This window comes from Chiloscyllium punctatum, chromosome 37 (genome assembly GCF_047496795.1).
Source record: "Chiloscyllium punctatum isolate Juve2018m chromosome 37, sChiPun1.3, whole genome shotgun sequence".
NCBI classification, from domain to species: Eukaryota; Metazoa; Chordata; class Chondrichthyes; order Orectolobiformes; family Hemiscylliidae; genus Chiloscyllium; species Chiloscyllium punctatum.
This window is the reverse complement of record NC_092775.1, coordinates 52,890,430-52,916,443: the sequence shown is the minus strand read 5'-3', so window position 1 is coordinate 52,916,443 and position 26,014 is coordinate 52,890,430. Positions and strand designations below refer to the sequence as shown.

The 26,014-nt window shown below is 46.6% G+C and overlaps 1 protein-coding gene across 1 annotated transcript in view; it reads right to left on the bottom strand.

Annotated features, from left to right (window-relative positions):
• Positions 1-2,024: 2,024 nt before the first annotated feature.
• Positions 2,025-26,014, bottom strand: part of LOC140463104 (RNA-binding protein 38-like) — a 75,147-nt gene continuing 51,157 nt past the window's right edge. Inside the window, exon 4 of the mRNA XM_072556832.1 lies at positions 2,025-3,715. Within this exon, the coding sequence (XP_072412933.1) occupies positions 3,424-3,715 (292 nt within the window). The 3' untranslated portion in view covers positions 2,025-3,423. The remainder of the gene's footprint in view (positions 3,716-26,014) is intronic.

Sequence of the window (26,014 nt, the reverse complement as noted above, 5' to 3'; positions counted from 1 at the left end):
CAATGTGTGTGGCTGCATCAAGCTGTGTGTGGATCCCTGGTACGCAAATACCAAGTGTCACTATGTACTGAGGTTCTACCTGTCCCCGGTGTTGTGAAGGATGGGCCTGGCCTCCCTGCCGCGGAATGCTCCAAGTAGTTGGACCGTCCCGTATCACCTGTCCTTCGTGGAGAAGCTTATGAAGAAAAACACCTTTGACCACAAGTCCCTCAGGAAGTGGTCAGCACATAGTGTCCTTGAGACCCTTCGGGAAAAGGAGAGGGCGGATCCTGTCGAGCGGTTCCCTGAGCAGACTGTCAAAGCCATTTGGCAGAATGCCTCATCGCCAGAACTTTCCAACAAGCTCCAAGACATGGCTTGGCTGGTGGTGAGAAGGGCTCTGCCGGTGAGATCCTTTACGCACGTCTGGACTCTTTGCCGCACCGCACGCTGCCCTCAAAGTGGGGGGGGGGGGGGGGAAACCAAGACTGTCACACACCTCCTTCTGGAATGTGCCTACGCAGAAGAAGTCTGGAGAGGAATGCAGTGGTGTTTGTCGAGGTTCGTCCCGAGCAGTGCCGTGACGCGGGACTCCGTGCTCTGTGGTCTGTTCCCCGAGACTCACACCGAGACGAACATCAACTGTGCCTGGAGGATCATCAACTCAGTGAAGGACGCTCTCTGGGCGGTCTGAAACCTGTTAATTTCCCAGCTGAAGCAGTTGACCCTGACGGAGTGTTGCGGACTGGCACATTCCAAGGTCCAGGACTACGTGTTGAGGGACGCGCTGAAGCTTGGGGCAGCTGCCGCCAAGGCGCGGTGGGGAAAGACCACCGTGTAACGTCTGCCTGCCTAAGAAGAACAGGGGGCCCACTCAGTCATTTGGGCTCCACTGACGCCTCAGCAGAAGAGCTGGATAGTCAATGTACAGACTTGTGTATATGAAAAATAAATTTCGATATCTGTATGTAAAGCAATGTAATGTGTGCACAAGAATGGCATGACCAATTGTATAAGAGATCCAAATAAGTATATTTTTGAAATTTAAAAAAATGCACTTTGGGACATGGTGAGGTTTGGAATGTGTCTTCGAAACACCTTCACATAGTCACCGTCCCAGAAAGATATTCCTGAGGCAATACACAGGGTGAAAATAAAATTTTCCTTGCAAAATGGGGAAAATAACATTGGAAAACATGCCTGCTTGTTCTCCTTTACCATTGCAGCTGAGGCTTCTGTGCTTTCCTGACCTTAAAAGCAACTAGCAAATATTTGCTTTTACATTGAAGTCAGATCATGGGAATAAGTTAAACAAGGGCTTCTCAAAGTAGAGATCAAGGTCAGACTTGCTCTCATTGGACTCTGGTCCCCTGCCTTCATAGGTCTCCCCGCCCCTTACCAACATCCCCACCAAAACCACACCTTTTAGTTGTTACTGAGAGGCAGCACAGTGGCTCAGTGGTTAGCACTGCTGCCTCACGGTGCCAGAGATTCAGGTTCGATTCCAGCCATGGCAGGCTGTTGGTGTGGAGTTTGCACGTTCTCCTTGTGTCTACGTGGGTTTCCTTCGGGTGCTCTGGTTTCTTCCCACATCCAAGAATGTGCAGGTTAGGTGGATTGGCCATGCTAAATTGTCCATAGTGTTGAGCGATATGCAGGCTAGGATTATTCATGAGAAATGCAGGGTTACAGGGATGGGGTGGGATGCTCCTCTCCAGGAAGTCGTGATGAACCGAATGGCCTGTTTCCACATTGTGGAGGTTGTATGACGTCATTACAATTCACAATGGAGGGAAATGTTTGGTGGATGCACCAAGCTAAATCCCCCCCCCTCCCCCCGTTAAGTAGAGGGATCCATAATCGGCAGAGCAGACCAACAGAAACTCAAACACTGATCTCTGATCTCTGATCTGTGGGTCAAATGGACAACTAACAGGCAGCCCTTCCTCCATCATCTCATGGTCTCTGGGACCTCAATGTTTCATGGCACCTCCTAGTTAGTTATAAAGCACCGCAGTGTTAGCTGGAAACAGACCACAGAAGAGGCAAACTTTCATGTGATATTTAAGTTCCTTTAATACAACATTGAAAATAAGTTTCTCAGTACCTGCTACAGTTTGATAGGAATGCTGTTTAATGTAATTGCAGCCTTTTGTGTCTAAACTGTTTTTGCTTCTTTTTAAAAAGTTATTTTAAAAATTGCATTTGTACCCTAAAACGTCTCCTTCATTTCAGCTGGCTATAAAATATTTGGTATCCAAATCTAACAGGCATCCAGTAGCAGGTTTCTTTCAAAACAATGAGGAAATTCCTGGACATTAAAAGGGTATCAGATAGAATGCGGAGATGAATACTGCATCATTAAGTTGATAAAAATTACCCTTGGTTCATATACAATTAGCTTTCTTTAAACAAAAAGCTCTCTTTTAAAAAATATATACCCAAGTTGAGATGATCTTAAGATTAATTATAAAATTAAGAAAATAGATCAGTGTTCTGACTACAGAAATTTTGCTTCCCTTCCAAAGTTCTCTTTTTGCATATCAAAATTAATTAGCAACCTATTAATTTTTAATCTACTTATAATAATTTATGCATTGGTAGCTGAACAACTAATTTTTCTCTTTCCCCTGTTGCAACTCACAGCTCATCGCAATAAATATTAAAAAGTAGTCACAAATTCTTTTTTTTCTTCCGTAAGGCATTGATAAATAATAGAGGTTTTTATACAACAAAAATAGCGTTTTTGTGTGTGTGTTCTTATATGTCACTGCAGCATTTCTGTTGCAGTTCGTACCTTACAATAAACAGTCTCTTACTCTTCATTCCGAGAGGTGGTAATAGGGAGAGAATATATTGTATAACTGGGGGAAAGAGGCAGAAGTGGGTATTGATAGCAAGACTTACCGAGGGACAGAGAGAGGAATAGAGAGAGCGAGAAAGGAGGGTTGAGACTGACAAAAAAAGACTGATAGTGTGATGGAGAGAGAAACACAGAGACAGACAGTAATGGAGAGTGACAGACAGAGCTGTCTGCCACTCTGGCTTGGGATTAATGTTCAGTTTCTGATTGGAGGCAATTCTTTCTGAGCAGGTAACCTGATAGAGGTGACTAGTCGTGGAGAAGCGCAGCAGGTCAGGCAGCATCAAAGATGCATCTTGGATGCTGCCTGACCTGCTGCGCTTTTCCAGCAACACATCTTTCAGCTCTGATCTCCAGCATCTGCAGTCCTCGCTCTCTCCTAGTCGTGGAGAAGCCCAGTCCCCCGGTGCTTCTATCTGCTCCCATTAATACTTCAAACAGCTCTCCATCGTCACCCAGAGATCTGACAGCAACATCCCACGAATCGCTTATGTGTCTTTTCACCTTAGAATAACAGCCCCCTGCAAGTGAATGGGAGCGAGGTCCTTTTATATACTGAACGCTCCTTCCTCAGTTTGGCTCTACTGCATGCGGTCAGGTTGCAGAGGTTGAGAGGGATACTGAACAAAAGCTGCTGTGGCTGCGGTGGTGGGACTCCCGCCCACTACAGGCTGCTGCAGAGTGGAATAGCCAAATCCAAGGTAGCCAGCAGCAGGTGAAGCGGCATATGGATACTGATCGTAGGCAGCATACTGTGCGTAGGTAGCAGATGCTGTATAGTCAATGAAAGGCGAGGTCACCGACTGCAGCTGGGGTGGAAGGATGACTCCAGGCTGTACAATCGCTTGTGGGTACACGTACTGTGTGGTGAGCCTGAAAAATAGAGAGGTGTATGTTAGAAAATCATGCAGGCACTGGCAGAATAGGTACGGGGGGGGGGGGGGCTGGTGACAGAGTTACTAGTCTAATAATCTGGAGTGCCAGCCTAATGCTCAGGAGTTCAAATCCTGTCAGGACAGCTGCTGGAATTAATAACAAACTGCATTTTACCAGCAATTCCTGTTTTCAGAAAAAATCTCATCTGGTTCACTAATGCAATTTAGCAAAGGAAATCTGCCATCCTTACCTGGTCTAGCCGACATGTAATTCCAGAGGGAAGGAGGAGAGGGGGTGGGGGAAGAGGGCAGAGGGGAAGGGGAGAGGGGGAGGGGGAAGAGGGCAGAGGGGAAGGGGAGAAGGGGAAGAGGGAAAGGGGAAGAGGGTGATGGGGAGAGGGGAAGAGGGAGCAGATAAGGGCAAGGGGGAAGAAGGGCAGGGGAAGGGGGGGTGAAGGGAACAGGGAGAAGGGCAGGGCAAGGGCGGAAAAGGGAAGGGGAATGGGAAGAAGGGAAGGGCAGGGGAAGGGGGGAGAAGGGAAGGGAATTTGGGGGGGGAAGGGAATTGGGGGGAAGGGAATTAGGGAGAAGGGAAGAGAAGGGGGCAGAAGGGAAGAGAAGGGGGGAAGGCAGGGGAAGTGGGGAGAAGGGAAGGGAATTGGGGGGGTGAAGGGAATTGGGAGGAAGGGAATTGGGGGGGGAAGGGGAGGAGGGAAGGGGAGGAGGGAAGGGGAGGAGGGAAGGGGAAGGGGGGAGAAGGGAAGGGGAAGGGGGGAGAAGGGAAGGGGAAGGGGGGAGAAGGGAAGGGAATTGGTGGGGTGAAGGGAATTGGGAGGAAGGGAATTGGGGGGGAAGGGGAGGAGGGAAGGGGGAGGGGGAAGAAGGGAAGGGGAAGGGGGAGAAGGGAAGGGGAAGAGGGGAGAAGGGAAGGGGAAGGGGGGAGAAGGGAAGGGGAAGGGAAGGGGGAGAAGGGAAGAGGAAGGGGGGAGAAGGGAAGGGAATTGGTGGGGTGAAGGGAATTGGGGGGGAAGGGGAGGAGGGAAGGGGGAGGGGGAAGAAGGGAAGGGGAAGGGGGAGAAGGGAAGGGGAAGAGGGGAGAAGGGAAGGGGAAGGGGGGAGAAGGGAAGGGGGAGAAGGGAAGAGGAAGGGGGGAGAAGGGAAGGGGGAGAAGGGAAGGGGAGAGAAGGGAAGAGAAGGGAAGGGGGAGAAAGGAAGAGAAGGGAAGAGAAGGGAAGGGGAGAGAAGGGAAGGGGAGAGAAGGGAAGAGAAGGGAAGGGGAGAGAAGGGAAGGGGAGAGAAGGGAAGGGGAGAGAAGGGAAGGGGAGAGAAGGGAAGGGGAGAGAAGGGAAGGGGAGAGAAGGGAAGACAAGGGAAGGGAAGGGGGAGAAGGGAAGAGAAGGGAAGGGGAGAGAAGGGAAGGGAAGGGGAGGGAAGGGGGGTGAAGGGGAGGGAAGGGAAGGGAAGGGGAGGGAAGGGGAGGGAAGGGGAGGGAAGGGGGAGAAGGGAAGAGAAGGGAAAGGGGAGAGAAGGGAAGGGGAGAGAAGGGAAGGGAAGAGAAGGGGAGAGAAGGGGAGGGAAGGGGAGGGAAGGGGAGGGAAGGGGAGGGAAGGGGAGGGAAGGGGAGGGGAGGGGAGGGAAGGGGAGGGAAGGGGAGGGGAGGGGAGGGGAGGGGAGGGGAGGGGAGGGGAAGGGAAGGGAAGGGAAGGGAAGGGGAGGGGAGGGAAGGGGAGGGAAGGGGAGGGGAGGGGAGGGAAGGGGAGGGAAGGGGAGGGGAGGGGAGGGGAGGGGAGGGGAGGGGAGGGGAGGGGAGGGGAGGGGAGGGGAGGGGAGGGGAGGGAAGGGATGGGGAGGGAAAGGGAGAGAAGGGGGGAGAAGGGAAGGGAATTGGGGAGAAGAGAATTAGAGAGAAGAGAATTAGGGGGAAGGGAAGGGGGAGGGGGGAGAAGGGAAGGGGGAGGGGGGAGAAGGGAAGGGGGAGGGGGGAGAAGGGAAGGGGGAGGGGGGAGAAGGGAAGGCGTGGGGGAGAAGGGGAGAAGGCAAGGCGAGGGGGAGAAGGGGAGAAGGCAAGGCGAGGGGGAGAAGGGAAGGGGAAGGGGGGGAGAAGGGAACGGGAAGGGAGGGAGAAGGGAACGGGAAGGGAGGGAGAAGGGAAGGGGAAGGGAGGGACAAGGGAAGGGAAAGGGAGGGAGAAGGGAAGGGAAGGGGGAAAAGGGGGGAGAAGGGAAGGGAATTGGGGAGAAGGGATATTGGGGAGAAGGGATATTGGGGAGAAGTGAATGGAAGGGGAGGAGGGAGAAGGGAAAGGGGAGGAGGGGGAGGGGGAGGAGGGAGAAGGGAAGGGAAGGGGGAAGAAGGGAAGGGTAGAAGGGAGAAAGCAAGGGAACGGAAGGGAAGGTGGGAAGGGAAGGGTGGAAGGGAAGGGAAGGGGGGGAGGGAAGGGAGGAGGGAAAGGAAGGGAGAAGGGAAGGGAAGGAAGGGAAGGGGAAGCAGGGAGAAGGGAAGGGGAAGAGGGAGAAGGGAAGGGGAAGGGGAAGGGGGGGGGGGGGAAGAAGGGAAGGAGGGACAGGTAGGGGTGAGGAAGAAGGGGAGGAGAATATGACAATGATGGCATAGTGGTAATGTGACCAGTCTACTAATTGAGACCTCAGGCCAATATTCTTGGAACATGGGTTCAAATCCCAACATGGTCCATGGTAAAATTTGGATTCAGTGACATCTGGAAGAGACAGCTGGCCAAAGGAAAACCATTGACAATCATTGTAAAAACCCACCTGATTCACTAAGAGGAAGGAAATCTGCCATCCTTATTTAGCCTGACCTCCACGTGACTCTGGACCCACAGCAATGTCATTGATTCTTAACTATTGTTCGGGCAATTAGCAATAACTGACAGTTATGCTAGCTTCCCCCACATCCCATTAATAAATAACCAAATAAGATGCACACAAATGTGATTAAATCCAACTTGCCCGATGGATGGGCAACAGATGTTGATCTTGTCAATGATGCCCGCACAATAGAACAAATGGAACAAAAGTATAAATTTCAGGACAATATATATTTCTATCACACCTTTCAAGAGCTCAGTATGGGTTAAAGCCAATGAAATATTATTCAAGTGTTGGAGGCAAGGCAGCAGCCAACCTGTGTACAGCAAGATCCCACAGCAATACAAGTCATGAGCAATTGATTTATTTTTCTTGGTGCTGCAGCAAGCTTAAGGATGAGTACTGTACAAGGCAATGGTGACTACTCTGCAACTCTTCTCCCACATGATGCAGTGCATGTTCCCCAAAATGGCAAATTTATGTCTCATCCAAAAGTGGGACCAACCTCCCTCAGCAATGTCAGCCTGAATTCGGCGGAACCTCCCTCAGCAATGTCAGCCTGAATTCGGCGGGACCTCCCTCAGCAATGTCAGCCTGAATTCGGCGGGACCTCCCTCAGCAATGTCAGCCTGAATTCTGTGGGATCTCCCTCAGCAATGTCAGCCTGAATTCGGCGGAACCTCCCTCAGCAATGTCAGCCTGAATTCGGCGGGACCTCCCTCAGCAATGTCAGCCTGAATTCTGTGGGATCTCCCTCAGCAATGTTAGCCTGAATTTGGCGGGACCTCCCTCAGCAATGTCAGCCTGAATTCGGCGGGACCTCCCTCAGCAATGTCAGCCTGAATTCTGTGCTTGGGTCTCTAGCAGGAAGCTGGAAAATACAGCCTTCTGATAGCGAGCAGGCAGCAACAGGAGAAGAACAGCTGGAAGCCAGATAGGGGTGGGAGCTCACTCAACATTGCTGCATTTATGCCATTGCAAAAAAAAATTGCTTCACAGCTACAATATACCATATGGCAAGGCACATAGCTGGGGGGAAAGGCAATTATGATGCGATTAGGCAAGATTTAGGTTGCATAGGATGGGGAAGGAAACTGCAGGGGATGGGCACAATTGAAATGTGGAACTTGTTCAAGGAATAGCTACTGCAGGTCCTTGATAAGTATGTACCTGTCAGGCAGGGAGGAAGGGGTCGAGCAAGGGAACCGTGGTTTACTAAAGAAGTTGAGTCTCTTGTCAAGAGAAAGAAGAAGGCTTATGTTAGGATGCAATGTGAAGGCTCAGTTAGGGCAAGCCAGGAATGATCTAAAGAAAGAGCGAAGACGAGCCAAGAGGGGACATGAGAAGTCATTGGCCGATAGGATCAAAGAAAACCCTAAGGCTTTCTATAGGTATATATCAGGAATAAAAGAATGACTAGAGTAAAATCAGGGCCAATCACGGACAGTAGTGGGAAGTTGTGCATGGAATCAGAGGAGATAGGGGAAGCACTAAATATATATTTTTCGTCAGCACTCACACTAGAAAAAGACAATGTTGATGAAGAGCATACTGAGATACAGGCTACTAAACCAGATGGGATTGAGGTTCACCAGGAGGAGGTGTTAGCATTTCTGGAAGGCGTAAAAATAGGTAAGTCCCCTCGGCCAGATGGGATTTATCTGACGATTCTCTGGGAAGCCAGGGAGGAGATGGCAAGCTTTTGGCTTTGATCTTTATGTTGTCATTGTCTACAGGAATAGTGTCACAAGACTGAAGGATAGCAAATGCTGTCCCCTTGCTCAAGAAGGGGTGTAGAGACAGCCCTGGTAATTATAGACCAGTGAGCCTTACTTCGGTTGTGGGTAAAGTGTTGGAAAAGGTTATAAGAGGCAGGAATTATAATTATCTAGAGAGAAATAAGTTGATTACGGATAGTCAACACAGTTTTGTGAAGGGTGGGTCATACCTCATGAACCTCATTGATTTCTTTCAGAAGGTGACCACACAGATGGACGAGGGTAAAGCGGTTGATGTGGTGTAAATGGATTTCAGTAAGGCATTTGATAAGGTTCCCCATGGTAGGCTGTTGCACAAAATACAGAGGCATGGGATTGAGGGTGATTTAGCGGTTTGGATCAGAAATTGGCTAGCTCAAAGAAGACAGAGGGTGGTGGTTGATGGGAAATGTTCATCCTGGAATTCAGTTACTAGTGGGGCACCACAAGGATCTGTTTTGGGTCTACTGCTGTTTGTCATTTTTATAAATGACCTGGATAGGAACGTGGACGGATGGGTTGGGAAATTTGCGAATGACACTAAGGTTGGTATTAGTTGTGGATAGTATAGAAGGATGCTGTAGGTTACAGAGGGGCATAGATAAGCTGCAGAGCTGGGCTGAGAGGTGGCAAATGGAGTTTAATGTGGAAACGTGTGAGGTGATTCACTTTGGAAGGAGGAACAGGAATGCAGAGTATTGGGCTAATGGTAAGATTCTAGGTAGTGTAGATGAGCAGCAAGATCTCAGTGTTCATGTACATATATAGCTGAAAGTTGCCACCCAGGTCGATAGGGTTGTTAAGAAGACATACAGTGTGTTAGTCTTCATTAGTAGTGGGATTGTGTTTCGGAACTATGAGGTCATGGTGCAGCTGTACAAAACTCAAATGCGGCCACACTTGGAGTATTGTATACAGTTCTGGTCATCACATTATAGGAAGGATGTGGAAACACTGGAAGTGATTCAGAGGAGATTTACCAGGATGCTGCCTAGTGTGGAGGGAAGGTCTTACAAGGAAAGGCTAAGGGACTTCAGGCTGTTTTTATTAGAGAGAAGAAGGTTGAGAGGTGACTTATTTGAGATGTATAAGATAATCAGAGGGTTAACAGAGTGGACAGTGAGAGCCTTTTCCCCAGATGGTGATGGCTAGGACGAGGGGACGTAGCTTTAAATTGAGGGGTGATAGATATAGGATAGATTTCAGAGATAGTTTCTTTACTCAGAGTAGTAGGGTCTTGGAATATACTGCCTGCAACAGTAATAGACTCGCCAATTTTAAGGGTGTTTAAATGGTCATTGGATACACATATGGACGAGAATGGAATAGTGTAGGTTAGACGGGCTTCAGATTGGTTTCACAGGTCAGCACAAAACCGAGGGCCAAATGGCCTGCATTGTGCTGTAATGTTCTATGTTCTAAGCTGGATACGAAGGCAAATGGATTTTTGTTTGAGTGAAATCTCATTCAGCCCAACAAAACCGGCCTCAATGAACATCCCTCTATTGCATCCTCAGCTACCCTCCCCCCCCAGGCCCACCCCCTTCACATTTATCTCTCAGCCCCCTTGGGCCACCCACTCATTCCTGATGAAAAGCTTATGCTTGAAACATTGACTCTCCTGCTCCTCGGATGCTGCCTGACCGGCTGTGCTTTTTCAGCACCACACTCTTCTTCCCTCATTCAAAGCCCTCAAGAGGTCCGTGGTGATAATGGACATCAGTTAGGTTGGCCTGTGGTCATTGGCTTCTGCAAAGTGGCTAACCTGGAGATTCCCTTCCCCTACCACCCACCATTAAGGGCGCTGCGAGGAGTTACAAGTTGACAATTAACCCTTGTGTCCATATATGGCATGGCCATCTAGTGTAGAATGGAACTTGAACCCACAGCTTCTGCCCCAGGAGTAGGGCAAAAATTGCACTTGAGTGTTCCCTTCATACTTTAAATCTTTCTCTGCAGAAGCTTGGCCCGTTGTGTGTTGCTGGTTAGTAACTTATGTAACCCTTCCACAATTCCATTCTACTTCGGTGAAAAGCTATCTTCTTGGACTTCCTATTTTTTTTTTCTCCGCACTCCACGGCTTCCTTCCTGCTCTTTCCACTGAAAATATAATTTAATTTGGACAGAATGTCTTTCTCAGCGACTCTGAGAGAAGGCTGAGCTCCCCCTGTTCCTGGTCCGCGGTACTGCAATGTTGAAAAGGCTAAGCCCAGTCAGGTGAGCATCTTCCCTTCCCCCGACCCCCCACTTAATCTCTTTGCCACAATCAATCATTAATTTAGGATGTAGAAATCACAATGCGCTTGAGGGTGCAGCAAGAAAATTCAAATACTACATCTCCCAAAGTTAGAAAGAACGGGGCTGGAACACGATGCCAGTGAGCATCACATGGCCCAGTCAGCATCGTTGACAGTAGCAGCCTTGAGAGAACCTGAATGGAGTGATGCTTTTCCCTTAGCTCAAACATCAGCAGCCGAGTCAAAAGCCAGCAAAAACCAACCACCAGCAATGAACAAGAGTTACCCACTACTGTAGTATGAAAACCACCAGATTTATCCATTTATAGTTTTGTTGGAATGAACATAGATTGATAGAGATGTACAGCACAGAAACAGACCCTTCAGTCCAACTCATAATGCCGACTAAGTTAATCGAGTCCCATTTACCTGCATTTGGCCATGTTGTGATGGTGCCTTTCACTTATACAAGATCCCATCCACCTCATCACAATGCAATAAGCCGCGTGCACACTAAGCTGAGCTATGATCTCCCAAAATCTCATTCACCAACAAGCTGGAGATTTGGGTGGGGAGGAGATGAACCCCTTTCACTTTTGATGAAGGGTCAAACAAAAACATTAAATTTCAAACTTGCCAGCCACCTTGGATAGCTAATCTTTCAGTGTTTCCATTGCTTTTCTCATGCAGTTGCCCTTCATTTTACTGTCGGACCAACCTCTTCTCGAGGCCATTGTCAAACTCCTCAAAAACAGCAGGAACAGCAGAATAAACGAGTCTCTCCGAGTGATCACGATGGTCTAGCAGCAATGTGGGAAAACTACATGCCAGACAAGTACTGTACCCCAATGTCATACAGAGACAGACCTGACTCCACCAGTACTGAACCCCGGTGTTATACAGAGACAGACCTGCCCCACCAGTACTGTACCCCAGTGTTATACAGAGACAGACCTGTCCCCACCAGTACTGTACCCCAGTGTTATACAGAGACAGACCTGCCCCACCAGTACTGTACCCCAGTGTTATACAGAGACAGCCCTGTCCCCACCAGTACTGTACCCCAGTGTTATACAGAGACAGCCCTGTCCCCACCAGTACGGTACCCCAGTGTTATACAGAGACAGCCCTGTCCCCACCAGTACTGCACCCCAGTGTTATACAGTGACAGACCTGTCCCCCACCAGTACTGTACCCCAATGTTATAGAGAGACAGGCCTGACCCCACCAGTGCTGTACCCCAGTGTTATACAGTGACAGACGTGTCCCCACCAGTACTGTACCCCAGTGTTATACAGTGACAGACCTGTTCCCCACCAGTACTGTACCCCAATGTTATAGAGACAGGCCTGACCCCACCAGTGCTGTACCCCAATGTTATACAGAGACAGACCTGACTCCACCAGTACTGAACCCCAATATTGTACAGTGACAGACCTGTTCCCACCAGTACTGTATCCCAATGTTATAGAGACAGGCCTGACCCACCAGTACTGAACCCCAATATTATACAGTGACAGACCTGTCCCCACCAGTACTGTGTCCCAGTGTTATACAGAGACAGACCTGTCCCCACCAGTACTGTGTCCCAGTGTTAAACAGAGACAGGCCTGACCCCACCAGTACTGTACCCCAATGTTATACAGAGATAGGCCTGACCCCACCAGTACTGTACCCCAATGTTATAGAGACAGACCTGACCCCACCAGTGCTGTACCCCAATGTTATACAGAGATAGGCCTGACCCCACCAGTGCTGTACCCCAATGTTATAGAGACAGACCTGACCCCACCAGTACTGTACCCCAATGTTATAGAGACAGACCTGACCCCACCAGTACTGTACCCCAATGTTATACAGAGACAGGCCTGTCCCCACCAGTACTGTACCCCAGTGTTAGACAATGACAGACCTGTCCCCACCAGTACTGTACCCCAGTGTTATACAGAGACAGGCCTGACCCCACCAGTACTGTACCCCAATGTTATACAGTGACAGACCTGTCCCCATCAGTACTGTACCCTAGTGTTATACAATGACAGATCCGTCTCCACCAGTACTGTATTCTGGATTAGTGGTGCTGGAAGAGCACAGCAGTTCAGGCAGCATCCAAGGAGCAGCGAAATCGATGTTTCGGGCAAAAGCCCTTCATCAGGAATAAACCCGAAACGTTGATTTCGCTGCTCCTTGGATGCTGCCTGAACTGCTGTGGTCTTCCAGCACCACTAATCCAGAATCTGGTTTCCAGCATCTGCAGTCATTGTTTTTACCTCCACCAGTACTGTACCCTAGTGTTATATAATGACAGACCTGTCCCCACCAGTACTGTACCCTAGTGTTATACAATGTCAGACCTGTCCCCACCAGTACTGTAACCTAGTGTTATACAATGTCAGACCTGTCCCCACCAGTACTGTAACCTAGTGTTAGACAATGACAGACCTGTCCCCACCAGTACTGTACCCTAGTGTTAGACAATAACAGACCTGTCCCCACCAGTACAGTGGTTCAGTTTTATGCAGTGAGGTGGAGGATTTGAGGTGATATTGCAATACCTGGCTACAGGAGTGTGCAGGACTGTCTCTGGCCTTCCAGCTTCATCATGTCATTAATGATGGAACTAAATAAATCAGAGTTAAAAGTCACACAACACCAGCTTATAGTCCAACAGGTTTATTTGGAAGTACTAGCTTTTGGAGTGCTGCTCCTTTGTCAGGTTGCTAGCATGGCAGGATCATAAGATAGAATTTATAGCACAAGATCACAATGTCACACATGCAACTGATATGATATATTGAACAAACCTAGATTGCTGTTAAGTCTTTCAGCTTTCAGAATGGGTTGCAGGTTTTGATTCATTAATATGTAAATCCTCGACCTTCTTTCAAGTCACATTCCCGAAATAACTGAAGACCTTATTAAATAAAGGTGACATCTCAGCTCAGACAATACATTAAAAGTGTGAGATTAGAGTCTTGAGTCATTCTGCTTCTATTTCCAAAGTAGGAACTTATAAAATGTCACGTGGATTGACTGCTTGTAAGATCAGCCTGCAGATATACTCTATTTTGCTCAAAACGCATACAATCTGCAGGCAGTCAATCACCTTTTTAAATATAAAACCTTAAGTTATCTCAGGAATGTGACTTGAAAGAAGTTCTGGGATTTACATATTAATCAATCAAAACATCGCAACCTATTCTAAAAAATGAAAGTTCGAACAGCAATCTAGGTTTGTTCAACAGATCGTATCAGTTGCATGACTCTGTGATCCTTTGCTATAAATTCTGTGTCTTATGATCCTGCCCTACTAACTACTTGACGAAGGAGGAGTGCTCTGAAAGTGCAAACTTCCAAATAAACCTGTTGGTCTATAGCCTGGTGTTGTGTGAATTTTAACTTTGTCCACCCAAGTCCTCCTCTGGCACCTCCACATCATAAACCAATCACAGCTTGCTGCAGCAGAGGTTTACTCAGACTGCAGGGACTGCCATCTGGCCACCCCACCCACAAAGGAGGACAGAAAATTACCACTAATTGTATGTATTTACAAGGCAGGCATTATGTAACAAGGGGTGCCAAGAGTGTATCCTTCGATCTGAGAACCTTGCGTGCACTCGTGTTGTAAGTAATATCAAACTTCTCACTGGGTTTTATTTTGATCTTTGTTGTGAGCAAGAGCCTGTTGTTTCGGAAAGTTGTGGACGTAGCCAATGACCCCAATCTGTTAACAGCATCCTTAAACAGTGAGTTCGAAAAAAAGGTCACTGGACCCGAAACATTAACTCAGGCTTCTCTCCACAGATGCTGCCAGACCTGCTGGGCTTCTCCAGCAATTTCTGTTCTTTCGAGTCCCTAAAACAACAGCATTATCCTGGGGAAGATAATGAAATAGAGAGGAAAGGTTCACGTCATCTGCTGGGGGGGCTCTGAAACACTCACGTTGCCTGCAGGTTCCCCTCCAAGCCACTCACCATCCTGACTTGGAAATACATCACCGTTCCTTCAGCATCACTGGGTCAAAACCCTGCCAGTTCCCTCCCTCAGGGCATTCTGGGTTTACATAAAGCAGCTCACACCAGCTTCTCAAGGGGGTGGACTGTAAATGCTGACTCAGCCACCCACACCCACACCCACATCCCAGGACAGAAGGTGAAAGGCTTTCAGTTCACTGCTGATCGAGCCATCAAGACAAAAACTCTTCAATTTGAAAACAACAGTTCTGAAATGAAATGCTGAAATGAGCACGTCGGTGACGGTTTGAATCAGGCCACACCACCTGCAGCAGCTTTTATTTTATCTGAGTGGGAGGTAGGGCGCACCTTATCCAGGCACAAGCTCTCCCCAGTCACTCCCTGCTGCTGACTCTGTAATCTCCTTCCCTCCCACTCTCTCACCAAACTACTGCGAGCTGAAAAGCAACTTGGTCTTGTTCAGGGGAGCGACATGACCTTGGTGAGCTGTGCTCAATGTGAGAGAGGCCTCCCCCCACATCAGCTTCTATTTACAGGCGTGTTTTGAAAGACTGCTCTCCGAGGCAGTCACTATCACGTTTGCCCTGTTCTCTATCACAGCCCGGGCTGCTCGATTCTGAAGTGTGTCAGCCTTTGTGACTATACAAGGCTCTGTAAAACACAGAGGATCAACAGCTGGCTGGCTCCGCAAGAGAGATTTTAAACAGGGGAGGGGAGAAAAAAAGCTCTCTCTCCATTAGGATTGATGAGAGGATTAAACCAGATTTAAGAGGGCAGCTGCTCATCCTGCATTCAGTACAGAGTGTGTGTGAAAGAGAGAAAAATACAAAGAAAGAGAGAGAGAGAGAGAGAGAGAGAGAGAGAAATACGAGAATGAGAGAGAAAACAAAACAGAGAAAAACCCCACACAATGAAGACAAACATAAAAACAGAGAGGAGGTCAGGTAAATAAATTGGAGAGCGAGTGAGAGAGAGACGGTGACAGGAAAAGACAGGTATACAAAATGGAGCAAGTGTGCACACATGTATGAGACAGAAAGGGGGAGAGCAAGAGAGATACGTAAATGACAATTGAGAGAGTGTGCGCATATCAGACCAAGATATCAAGTGGTGACAGTTATATGGAAATGTGCGCATACTTTGTGCAGTTTTGGTCTCCTTACTTGAGAAAGGATGTACTGGCACTGGAGCGGGTGCAGAGGAGGATCACTGGGTTAATTCTGTAATTGAGGGGGTTGGCTTATGAGGAGAGACTCAGTAGACTGGGACTATGTTCATTGGAATTTAGAAAAATGAGGGTGGGGTGGATCTTATAGAAACTTGTAAAATTATGAAGGCAATAGATAAGATAGAAGCAGGGAGGTTGTTTCCACTGTCAGGGTGAGCAGATTTAGGCCTGAGTTGAGGCAGAGCCTTTTCACCCAAAGGGTTGTGAATCTGTGGAATTCCCTGCCCAGTTGAGGCTCTCTTGTGGAATGTTGTTAAGGCAAAGATAGCTGGATTTTTGAACAGTAAAGGAATAAAGGGTTATGGAGAGCTGGTGGGTAAGTGAAACGGAGTCCACAAAAAGATCAGTCATGATCTTAGGAAATGGTGGAGTAGACTCGATGGGCCAGATGGCCTATTCCTGCTCCTAGTTCTTATGTATGAGGGAGAGGGAGAGGGACAGAGAGAGAGAGAGAGAGAGAGAGAGAGAGAGAGAGAGAGAGAGAGAGAGAGAGGGAAACAGAGAGAGAGAGAGAAAGTGTTTGAGACAGAGAAAAAGAGACCATGGTGACAGAGAGAGAGAGAGAATATTCATGTGGAGTGACAGGGAGAGACAGACAGACAGACAGACAATGTCTTAGTTGGACATATGATGCCAGGGGGTTGGCTGTGTTAGAAAAACTATTGTAGTTTTTTTTAAACACGATATTTAAAGAAAAGTAATTGCCAAGCCATTCCCTAATTCCAAAGAAAGAGATGTTGATCGAGAAAAGGGTATTTTAGTTTGTTCTGTTTCTTTTAAAAGTCACCATGGTTACTTTACCATGAGTGTAAAGGATAAGGGCCAACCAATCAAACAAAGCCATCAAAATTTGGCATTCTGTCAGAGCTCTCTCTGCTACTGATTCCCATTTACGGAGTTTTCCACACAGTTACTCTCCAGAGAAAGAACAACAATTATTTGCCCAGAAGATGGAAATAATTAGTTAAACTGAAAGTCAACACTTCAGTTTATTGTAGCAAATCAACGAGAACTGACCATGCTCCTTCCCCTGCCACTGCAGGAATTGCAATACCTGCGCCCACACCTCCCCCCCACCTCATCTCCATCAAAGGCCCCAAATGAGCCTTCCACATCCATCAGAGTTCTACCTGCACTTCCACACATCATTTACTGTATCCATTGCTCCCGATGCAGTCACCTCTACACTGGGGAGACTAAACGCCTCCTCTCAGAGTGCTTCAGGGAACATCTTCGGGACACCCACCCCGAAGATCAACCACACCGCCTTGTAGCAGAACACTTCAACTCCCACCCTCCCACCCCCCCACCCCACTCCACCAAGGACATGCAGGTCCTGGACCTCCTTCATCGTCTAACCACCCAACACCTGGAGGAAGAACACCTCATCTTCTGCCTCAGGACTCTCCAACCCCATGGCATCAATGTGAATTTCACCAGTTTCCTCATTTTCCCTTCCCCCACCCTATCCCAGTTCCAACCTTCCAGCTTAGCACCGCCCTCATGACCTGTCCTACCTGTCCATCTTCCTTCCCACCTATCCTCTCCAGCTTCCTCTCCGACCTATCACCATTACCCCTATTTCTATCCACCTATTGCACGCTCAGCTACCTTCCACCCAGCCCTGCAGTCCTCCCATTTATCTCTCCACCCCGAGACTCCCAGCCTCATTCCTGATAAAAGGACTTTTGCTCCTGCTACTCGGATGCTGCCTGACCGACTGTGCTTTTCCAGCACCACACTCTCAACGTGTGCAGGAGAAATGTAGCGACCATCCACTGTACCGAGGAGTTACCATTAGGGTCATTAGGATCCCTCCCCAGACAAATTATTGACAGTTGCAACTGTACAATATATCACAATCCAAATACCAGGAAACTTTAAACCATTTTGGTTAGGTTAGTCTGATCGTAGTATAGGATAAAAGGCTGGCACAATATCGAGGACTGAAGGACCTGTACTGTGCTGTACTGTTCTATGTTTTTTCCTGCATGCTTCACTTTGCTACTTCAATGATTGGAATATGTTTTTGAGAAGTCTGGGAGGTTGAGAAAGGTGTTATATAAATGTAGGTCTTTTCTTTGTGTGCTCAAGTGCATTGCAAAAGTCATCATTTTCTAATTGGCATCGTTTTAACTGGACATCAACAGAAACCCAAAGGTATCAACTGTGAGCAACTAGTGACCAATAGGGTCATGGCAAATAAAGAAAGGTGATGTTGGAATTGTTTTACAAATATTTTATTGAAGGAGTTGTCAGTTTGGAGGGAATGATAGGGCATTCTATTTTATAACACCATGATTTGCAACTAACTTGATAGATCACGGAGTTTTTCACCATCTGCAGCATCTACATACAGAGGAGGAAGATGAATGAGAGTCAGTGCTTACACCACTTCCATGGGGACATAGCTCCTTTAAGTCTCTCATCTTAACCTTCCATTGAGGAAGTGCTTTGTGAGCTTAATGTGGAGTAGAAACAGTTAGAGAAGAGGAGACAACATAAAGGTAAGGTTGTAACTGAGAGAGGAAATGAAGAAAAGAGAGCAGGTGAAGATGGGGAAGAAGAAAGAGCAACTGAAGGGGAAAAGACAGAAGGATGTCTGTACATCTACAGTCAAATAGATTGTCAATGTTGCTCATTGAATGTTTCCATTGTAAGAATGGTCAATTGAACAGAGCCTATGAAACTATAACCTGTCAGGAACTCAAGAGCAGAACATGATGTGTCAAAGATGGGAATAATGTAGTTGTAAAGGCTTCTTGTGATGCAGTGGTAGTGTCCCTACCTCTGAGTTCCAGAGGTGTCAACATGCCTGAGCTGTTCAATAATAAACATCTTCAATGCAACTTTGGTGCATATCAATGTTAGAACGGTGGTAGTGTCCCTACCACTCAGCCAAGAGACATGGGTTCCAGTCTTGATGCATATCGATGGTAGAATGATAGTTCGTGGGGTCACTGCCCCATCCTGAGCCGTCTCCTCTTCTCTAACTGTTTCTACTCCACATTAAGCTCGCAAAGCACTTCCTCAATGGAAGGTTAAGATGAGAGACTTAAAGGAGCTATGTCCCCATGGAAATGGTCTAAATACTGACTTTCATTCACCTTCCCACTCCTCCTCTGTATGTAGATGCTGCAGAGTGTGAAAAAGTCAGTGATCTATCAAGTTAGTTGCGAACCGTGGTGTTATAAACTAGAATGCCCATCATTTCCTCCAAACATACAACTCTTTCAATAAAATATTTGTTAAACAATTCCAACAGCTCCCCAACCCAATGCATGCTGCATATCTGCAGCACACACACTGACCTACAGAACACACCATTGTTCTCCCCAAACAGAACAACAGGCCTCTTTAAGAAGAATAAAGGACTGTTATAACCTGCAGATGAAAGGGGGCATCATTGCAGTATGAAAGAGAACCAAATTGGTCTGAGTGCTCCTGCAGCTCAATCACAGTAACATGAAAAGCCTGAGACAAGACCTCAGGCATGTGTACAGCCACACATGGGTCTTCCACGTACATAAAGGCTCATTACATCAATACCAATATTCCCACAAGTTATAGAGATACACAAACTGCTACTCAAACAAAGGATATTCAAACATGACACTTCTTTGAAATTAAGTTAACTTGCAGTTGAGCTGAACATCACTACTGCTTCACCAGAAAGATCAACTGTATTGTAGAATTCCTACAGTACGAAAGCAGGCCATTTGGCCCATCAGGTCCACATCAACCCTCTGAAGAGCATCCTAACCAGACCCACCCATTCCTATCCTATCCCTGTAACCCCACATTTCCCATAGCTAATCCACCTCACCTGCACATCCATGGACATTATGGGCAATCCACATAATCTTTGGACTGTGGGGGGAATCTGGAGCACCTGGAGGAAACCCATGCAAACACAGAGAGAATGTGCAAACTCTAAACTGACAGTCGCCTAAGGTTGGAATCGAACCTGGATTCCTGTGAGGCAGTGGTGCTAACCACTGAGCCACCATGCCTCCTTGGACTGTACTGGGGGGTTTGGGTTCAGGAAATGGAGGCCAGATGGTGTTGCTGTATCATCAACAGTGGAGTCAGAGCTCAGCTCACTACGGGACTGCTTTCCTTGTCTCCATTGTGAACAATGAATGGCATGTTGGGGGGTGGGGGAGGGGGAATTCTTGTCCTAGAAGTGAGGAAATAAAAAGTTGCACAGAAAGAGTGTGGGTTGGAAGATGCCAGACTGGTTTGTCCTCCTCCAAGCTCCCAATGTGACTCAGAACAAAGAAATCATAGTTGCTCAGTTCGGAATGAGCAAAGCAAGAAATCCTCCCGCACAACAAGAATGGTTCCTGTCAGAACCACACCACTCTTCATCATCACGTCAAAGTCACAGTTGATAGGATCCTGCTCTTGTCGAGCCTGTGATAGTTCAGATGCTCATCAACAAACCTAACAAACAAAACCTGGAACATTGTGTAGGACTTTGCTTTGAAAATTGGCCCAATGGCCCCAACAATCTTCTGTCTGGCCCAAGACTTGGGTATAAAAACTAATGGACGGTTCATTTAGACTGAGAAGAGGGAAGGGGCCAAGAATCAACAGGACATTTCCCCAGTTTGAAGCCATTGGCTCCTAACAGACATGCACATCCTGGTTGTACACACAGAGGCAGTGTTCAGAAGGAAGCTGTAACAAGGTTAAGAAGAAAAATGAACTCTCAAACATTCAAAGGGGCATCAATGCAGATAAAGTTCACAAAAGATTAGTTCAAGTCCAAAGGAAGAGAAGAAGAACAGTTTGTCAGCTATAGGCTAGCTAACATTCTTCCTCATCCAATTAACGTCTTCATGTCGACAAATCAAAACAAAGTACACATGGTGGAAACTTCGTTTTACATTGTGGGCCAAACTTGATGTTTACTGCATCAAACTGTCCCCTATATGGAAAAGGTGCTCCAAGTAGCTGTATAATATATAGTAATGGATGACTGATTTGTGGAAAAAAAAAGAGTGCTGTCTCAGTGCTCTGGCCAACAATCCTCCCTCAGATATCATCGAGAACATGGAGCAAATAGTAAGGCACATAGCTGCAAGCTGGAGTTAGCTGTGTGCTTTCTGGCTGTGAATGCCTCTATAACAGTGACTGCATTTCGAAAGAATTTATTACAGGACAAACATTTTGAGTTGTTTCCAGGATCAGTGATAAAACTCTGCACAAATCCAAAAATCTGTCTCTCTTTTCACAATGTCATGACAGTTTGAGTGAAAGATAGACTAGACCTCTGGTGGCAGATCAGAATGAGAACTGTGTTCTTGATGAGTTATTCATTGACATGGTTTAATTAGTAATTTCCTAGCAAAACAAGATGGACAGTCACCAATAAAAACAGATGAATCATGTTGGATTACCTCAAGTGATTGGAGGGGATTACTCTGTGATCATGTTGGCTACCATCTTAGAATTGAGAGGGGCCAGGAGCACTAGTCACCAGGTTCGTCTACAACTTTAGCACATTAACCAGCTGGCACTCAGGTAGACTGGGAGATACAAGGAAGCAAGTCAAGGAGATGAAAAGTCCATCCATGTCCATTCACCTTGGTTATCGTAACTCCAAATAGCTGTTGTTGTGTGCGGTAATCCTGTCTCCAACAGTAAAGGGCCCAAACTCTTTAGGACATTAGTTTTAGACATAAGAGTCTTTAACCCAGCTGGCTGTGGCTCAGCACATTCTCCTCAGAAGTGAATGATTCAGAGTTCACAATCCTACTCCGAGGACTTGAGCACAAACCCAGGGCTGCCCCATTCCAGGCAATGCTGTGAGGGTGCTGCACTGTTGGCAGTGACATTATCACTACAGTTCTGGTCAGCATTGAGTCTTGATCACCAATGAATTCCGTAGGTTAGGTAAGTTGGAATAAAAAGCTGGTTCTCAGGTTGTGAAAATGAAGCTACCAGACTGTTTGAAAAACCCATCTGGTTCACGAATGTCCTGGAAGGAAGAAAATACACCATTTGTACCCAGTCCAGCCTATATGTGTCTCCAGATCCACAGCTATTTGCAGAATGTTAAATGCCTTTAAACAGTTTAGCCAGCCATCAGTCTCAGGCAGTTGGGTAATAAACATTGACCTTGCCAGCGATGCCCACATTCTATAAATGAATATAGAGAAGCCAAATATATCAACTTAATAGAGTCATGGAGTGACAGCATGCAGAAGGAGGCTATTTGGTCTACTATATCTATGCTGGCTCTTTGAAATAACACATCCATAAGCCTGCAAAGATCCTAGCTTTAACATTTATCCAATTCCCTTTCAAAAGCTGCTATTGAATCTGCTTCCACTGTCCATACAGGGCTATGCAATCCATATCAGTCAGTATGCTACTTAAAGGAAATAGGCTTTCTTCCTCCAACCTCTGATTCTTTTAACAACTAGCTTAACTTTGTTCAGCTAACAGAGGTTGACTGTTTGCCAGGGGAGAAAACAGCAAAATCCCCTTTCAATTCTCAGCACTTGTATCAGAACCCCCCGCAACATTCTGTGGTGCAGGAAAACAACCTCAGTATTTGCACATAACTGTCATTGCCTCACTCGATGTCACCAGTGTATATGCAGAAACAAAAAAGGTTCCTATTTCTGGAAAGTGTGCAACAATGGCAAAAGCCAGTTAACGGTGACAGAAAGAGAAAAGAGAGAGAGAGAGAGAGAGAGAGACACACACACAGACACAGCTCCAGGACAGCAATTTAGCAATGAGGCTCAGGCAAAGCTAGAGCTGCGACATTCTGACCTCAAACACCTAACTAGGTGCAGACACACCCAGAATAGAAAACCTCAAATTACTTGGTCTCCGTCCTGCTGCATTCGTGGTCAGAAAGCGTTGCACAATGACCCAGTTCATTGATTACAAAATGGAGGAGGGGCTCCAGATGGAAATCAAGCTTCCTGCTCCCCCTGGACAAAGAGGAAAATGGGAGCAGGAGTAGGCCACTCCGTCTCTCGAGCTCCTCTGCCATTTTAGATCCTTCCCGTATTCCCACATTATCCCCATATCTCAGCAGAAATCCATTGACCTCCAACTTGATCTCCACAGCCCCTGGAGTAGGGAATTCTAAAGAATGCATGGTGGCATATGGAAGATATCACCATAAGACAGAGGAGTACAAGGGGGCCATCACACTTGCTCTGCTATTCAATGAGATCATGGCTGATCTGATAACCTACAACTCCATTTTCCTATCTTTTCCCCTTGTTTCCCTTCTCGATGAAAAATCTGATTGTATTCAAGGCTGAGGCACTTACCAACCCAACCTCTACAACCCTCTGTGGTAAAGAATTCACTAGCCTCTAGAAGAAGAGATTTCTCCTCATCTGTATCCTAACTGGGTGATCCTTCAGCCTGAGACAATGCCCTCTGGTCCTAAACTCTCCACAAGGGGAAACAACATCTCCACATCTTACCTGTCAAATTCCCTGAACAATCTTGTACGTTTCAATGAGATCATCTCTCATTCTTCTCAACTCAAGTGAGTACAGGCCCAAGCTTCTTAACATCTTCTCGTAAGACAGTCCCTCCATATCCAGTATTAGCCTAGTGAACATTCTCTGGACTGCCTCCAATGCTAGTATGTCTTTTCTTAGATAAAGGATCCAAAATGGTTCTCAGTATTCCAACTGTGGCCTGGTTAGTGTCTTGTATAGTTTAGCAAAACCTCTCAATTTTGATACTCCATTCCCTTTGAATTAAATCCCATTTGCCCTCCCTATTACCCGCTGAACCTGGATGCGGGTTTTTGTGATTCATGAATGAGGACTCCCAAATTCCACTGACCTGAAGCTTTTTGCAGTCCTTCCCAATTCAGACCTCTGCTTCCTTACCAAAGTGCATTTCCACATTATACTCTATCTGTCCACACAGTTTCACCTGTCTGTAGCCCTCTGTGTCATTCTCAACATTTGCCTTCCCTTCTGTTTTAGTGTCATCTACAAACTTGGTGATTCACTTTCCTTATCCAAATCATTAATATATATTGTAAATAATTGTGCCCCCCCCCCACCACATGATCCTTCTATCATTCCCCAAGTTACACACAGGCTGCCATACTGAAAATGCCCCCTTATCTCAATTCTGACTTCTAACAGTTACCTCACCTGCAGATCAAATCTAAGCTGGGCACTGCTAACTAACTGACTGCATTCAAGGATTTTTCTTTATTCTTTCAGGTGGGAGACATTCACAAGTCCAGCATTTGTTGCTCATCCTTAATTGCCCTTGAATTCAATGGCTTGCCCAGAGGTTAATGAAGAGTGGGGCATACATAGAGCAGGTAAGGATGGTACATATCCTTCCATATAGGACGTGACAATTGACTATGGTCTCATGGACATTGTCACTAAGTCTAGCCTTCAATTCAATACTTTTTTGCTTAAAAAAAATTACTAATATCACCACACTCCTGCTCTCTCATCAGAGAGACTGGTGATGGTTTAACCTGAGGGTTACCACCTCAGACAAGAGGTAGAGGCTGAGGAGAGTCCTTCATGGTAACGTCAGCTGGTGTTGGAATTGAATCCATGCTGTTGCTATCAAACTGCATCACAAGCTGGCCACCCAGCCTAGTAGTATTAGTGAAAATTAATATTAATATCATTGTGGATCAGGGAAATGAAGAGTCTGTGCTTGAGTGAATTTTACAACCTAAAGATAGCTGTTCCCCCCACCAAGCCTCTTCCTTACAGTCCTGGAGCTGCAGCTGTATTATAGGGAACACTCATAACTGCACTCGCATCTAAATCCACACCCCAGCAGCTCATTAAACCAGGAATAGGCCCCAAAACCATGGCACACAGGGAACTGTCAATGGTTATCTCACATATTCTGCCTCCAGTTTGGTCTCTTAATCAGACAAAGATGTTTGATGTTGGAAGAAAGTCAGATGGAGTTGAGGAGGTTTTAGCATTAGTGTTAGGGTTAATATTGGGGAGCAGTGATAGGGTTAGGGTCAGCATTAGGGTTCAGGTCAGTGCTAGATTCAGAGCCAGTATTCAGGTCAGGATCAGGGTTATAGGTAGTAATAGCATTGGGCTAGCCTCAGGGCGAGCGTTAGGGTTGGGGTAATGTTAGAGTCTGTGGTCGTTTAGGGGGTAAGGTTCAGGGTAGCATTAGAAATAGGGTTAAGGTTAGGGTCAGGATTAATTTGTGATAACATTACACAAATTAGGGTTCAGGGTAAGGGTTAAGGCTAAAGTTAGAGTTAGAGGTGGCATTAGGGGTTAGGTTGGATTAGGGTTAATTACAACAAGGTTAGAGTGCAGGGTAAGTGTTAGGGTTAGAGTTAGGAATGGCGTTAGGGTTTGGGACAGTCATTTGGGGTCAGGATTAGAGATAGCAATATTGTTAGGGGTTGCACATTGAGGCACTTTGTTTGGTGCAAATAAAAATGATAGCTTTGGTCTCATTGATCAGGAAGTGCTTGAAGCTGGGTCCAAGTGAATGAGCAGTTCCGTCATTCCAACTAAAATTTGCCTTGTCTTCTATACTAAAGGTGCTAACACAACATTGAAAGACACTTCACTGGAGTGTGATCACATACACAATGAAGACACAATCAAATGAAGGGAATAAAATACATGATCAAAGAGATAGGTTTTAATTGAAGTGTTTTAAGTGAAGAGAGAAGTTTAAGGACAAAGTTCTGGTACTTTAAGGAGTGGGGGCAATTGAGAGGGGCAAGTGGGAGTCAGACAGCTGTTCACATAGGCATCGATGATGCTGCAAGATGCAGGTGAATCTCTCCAGATGGAATGGAACTCTCCGGATGTGTTGTCGCATTGGGGATAGAGAAATATAAAGCCATGCCCAGGCTTAATCACAAAGTAACAATGTAGGTCAGAGACCAGGAGCCAAGGTCGGTCAAAGAACACAGAGGTGGATAGGTCATGATGCCATTAGCAATATCCCGGGTGAGCTGGATCTGATGGAATATAAGGGGTCAAACTGAGAAATAATAAGGTAAGGGTGAAGGGTTTCAGCAGTGAACTGGCCAAAATATTGGAATGGATAGGTGAGGGTAAGGAAGATGATAGGTAAGACTACAGAGGATGAAATAGCTGGCTTAGTGATGGACACTACATGAGATCAGAAGTTCCCCTTGGGATTAACTGTGACACTATGGTTACAAACATAGTTCAACTCAAGATAATCTGATTAATGACCCATGCCAGTGGAGTTTTAACATTAAAAATATCCTCTACGTTGTGATTCGCCAAACATT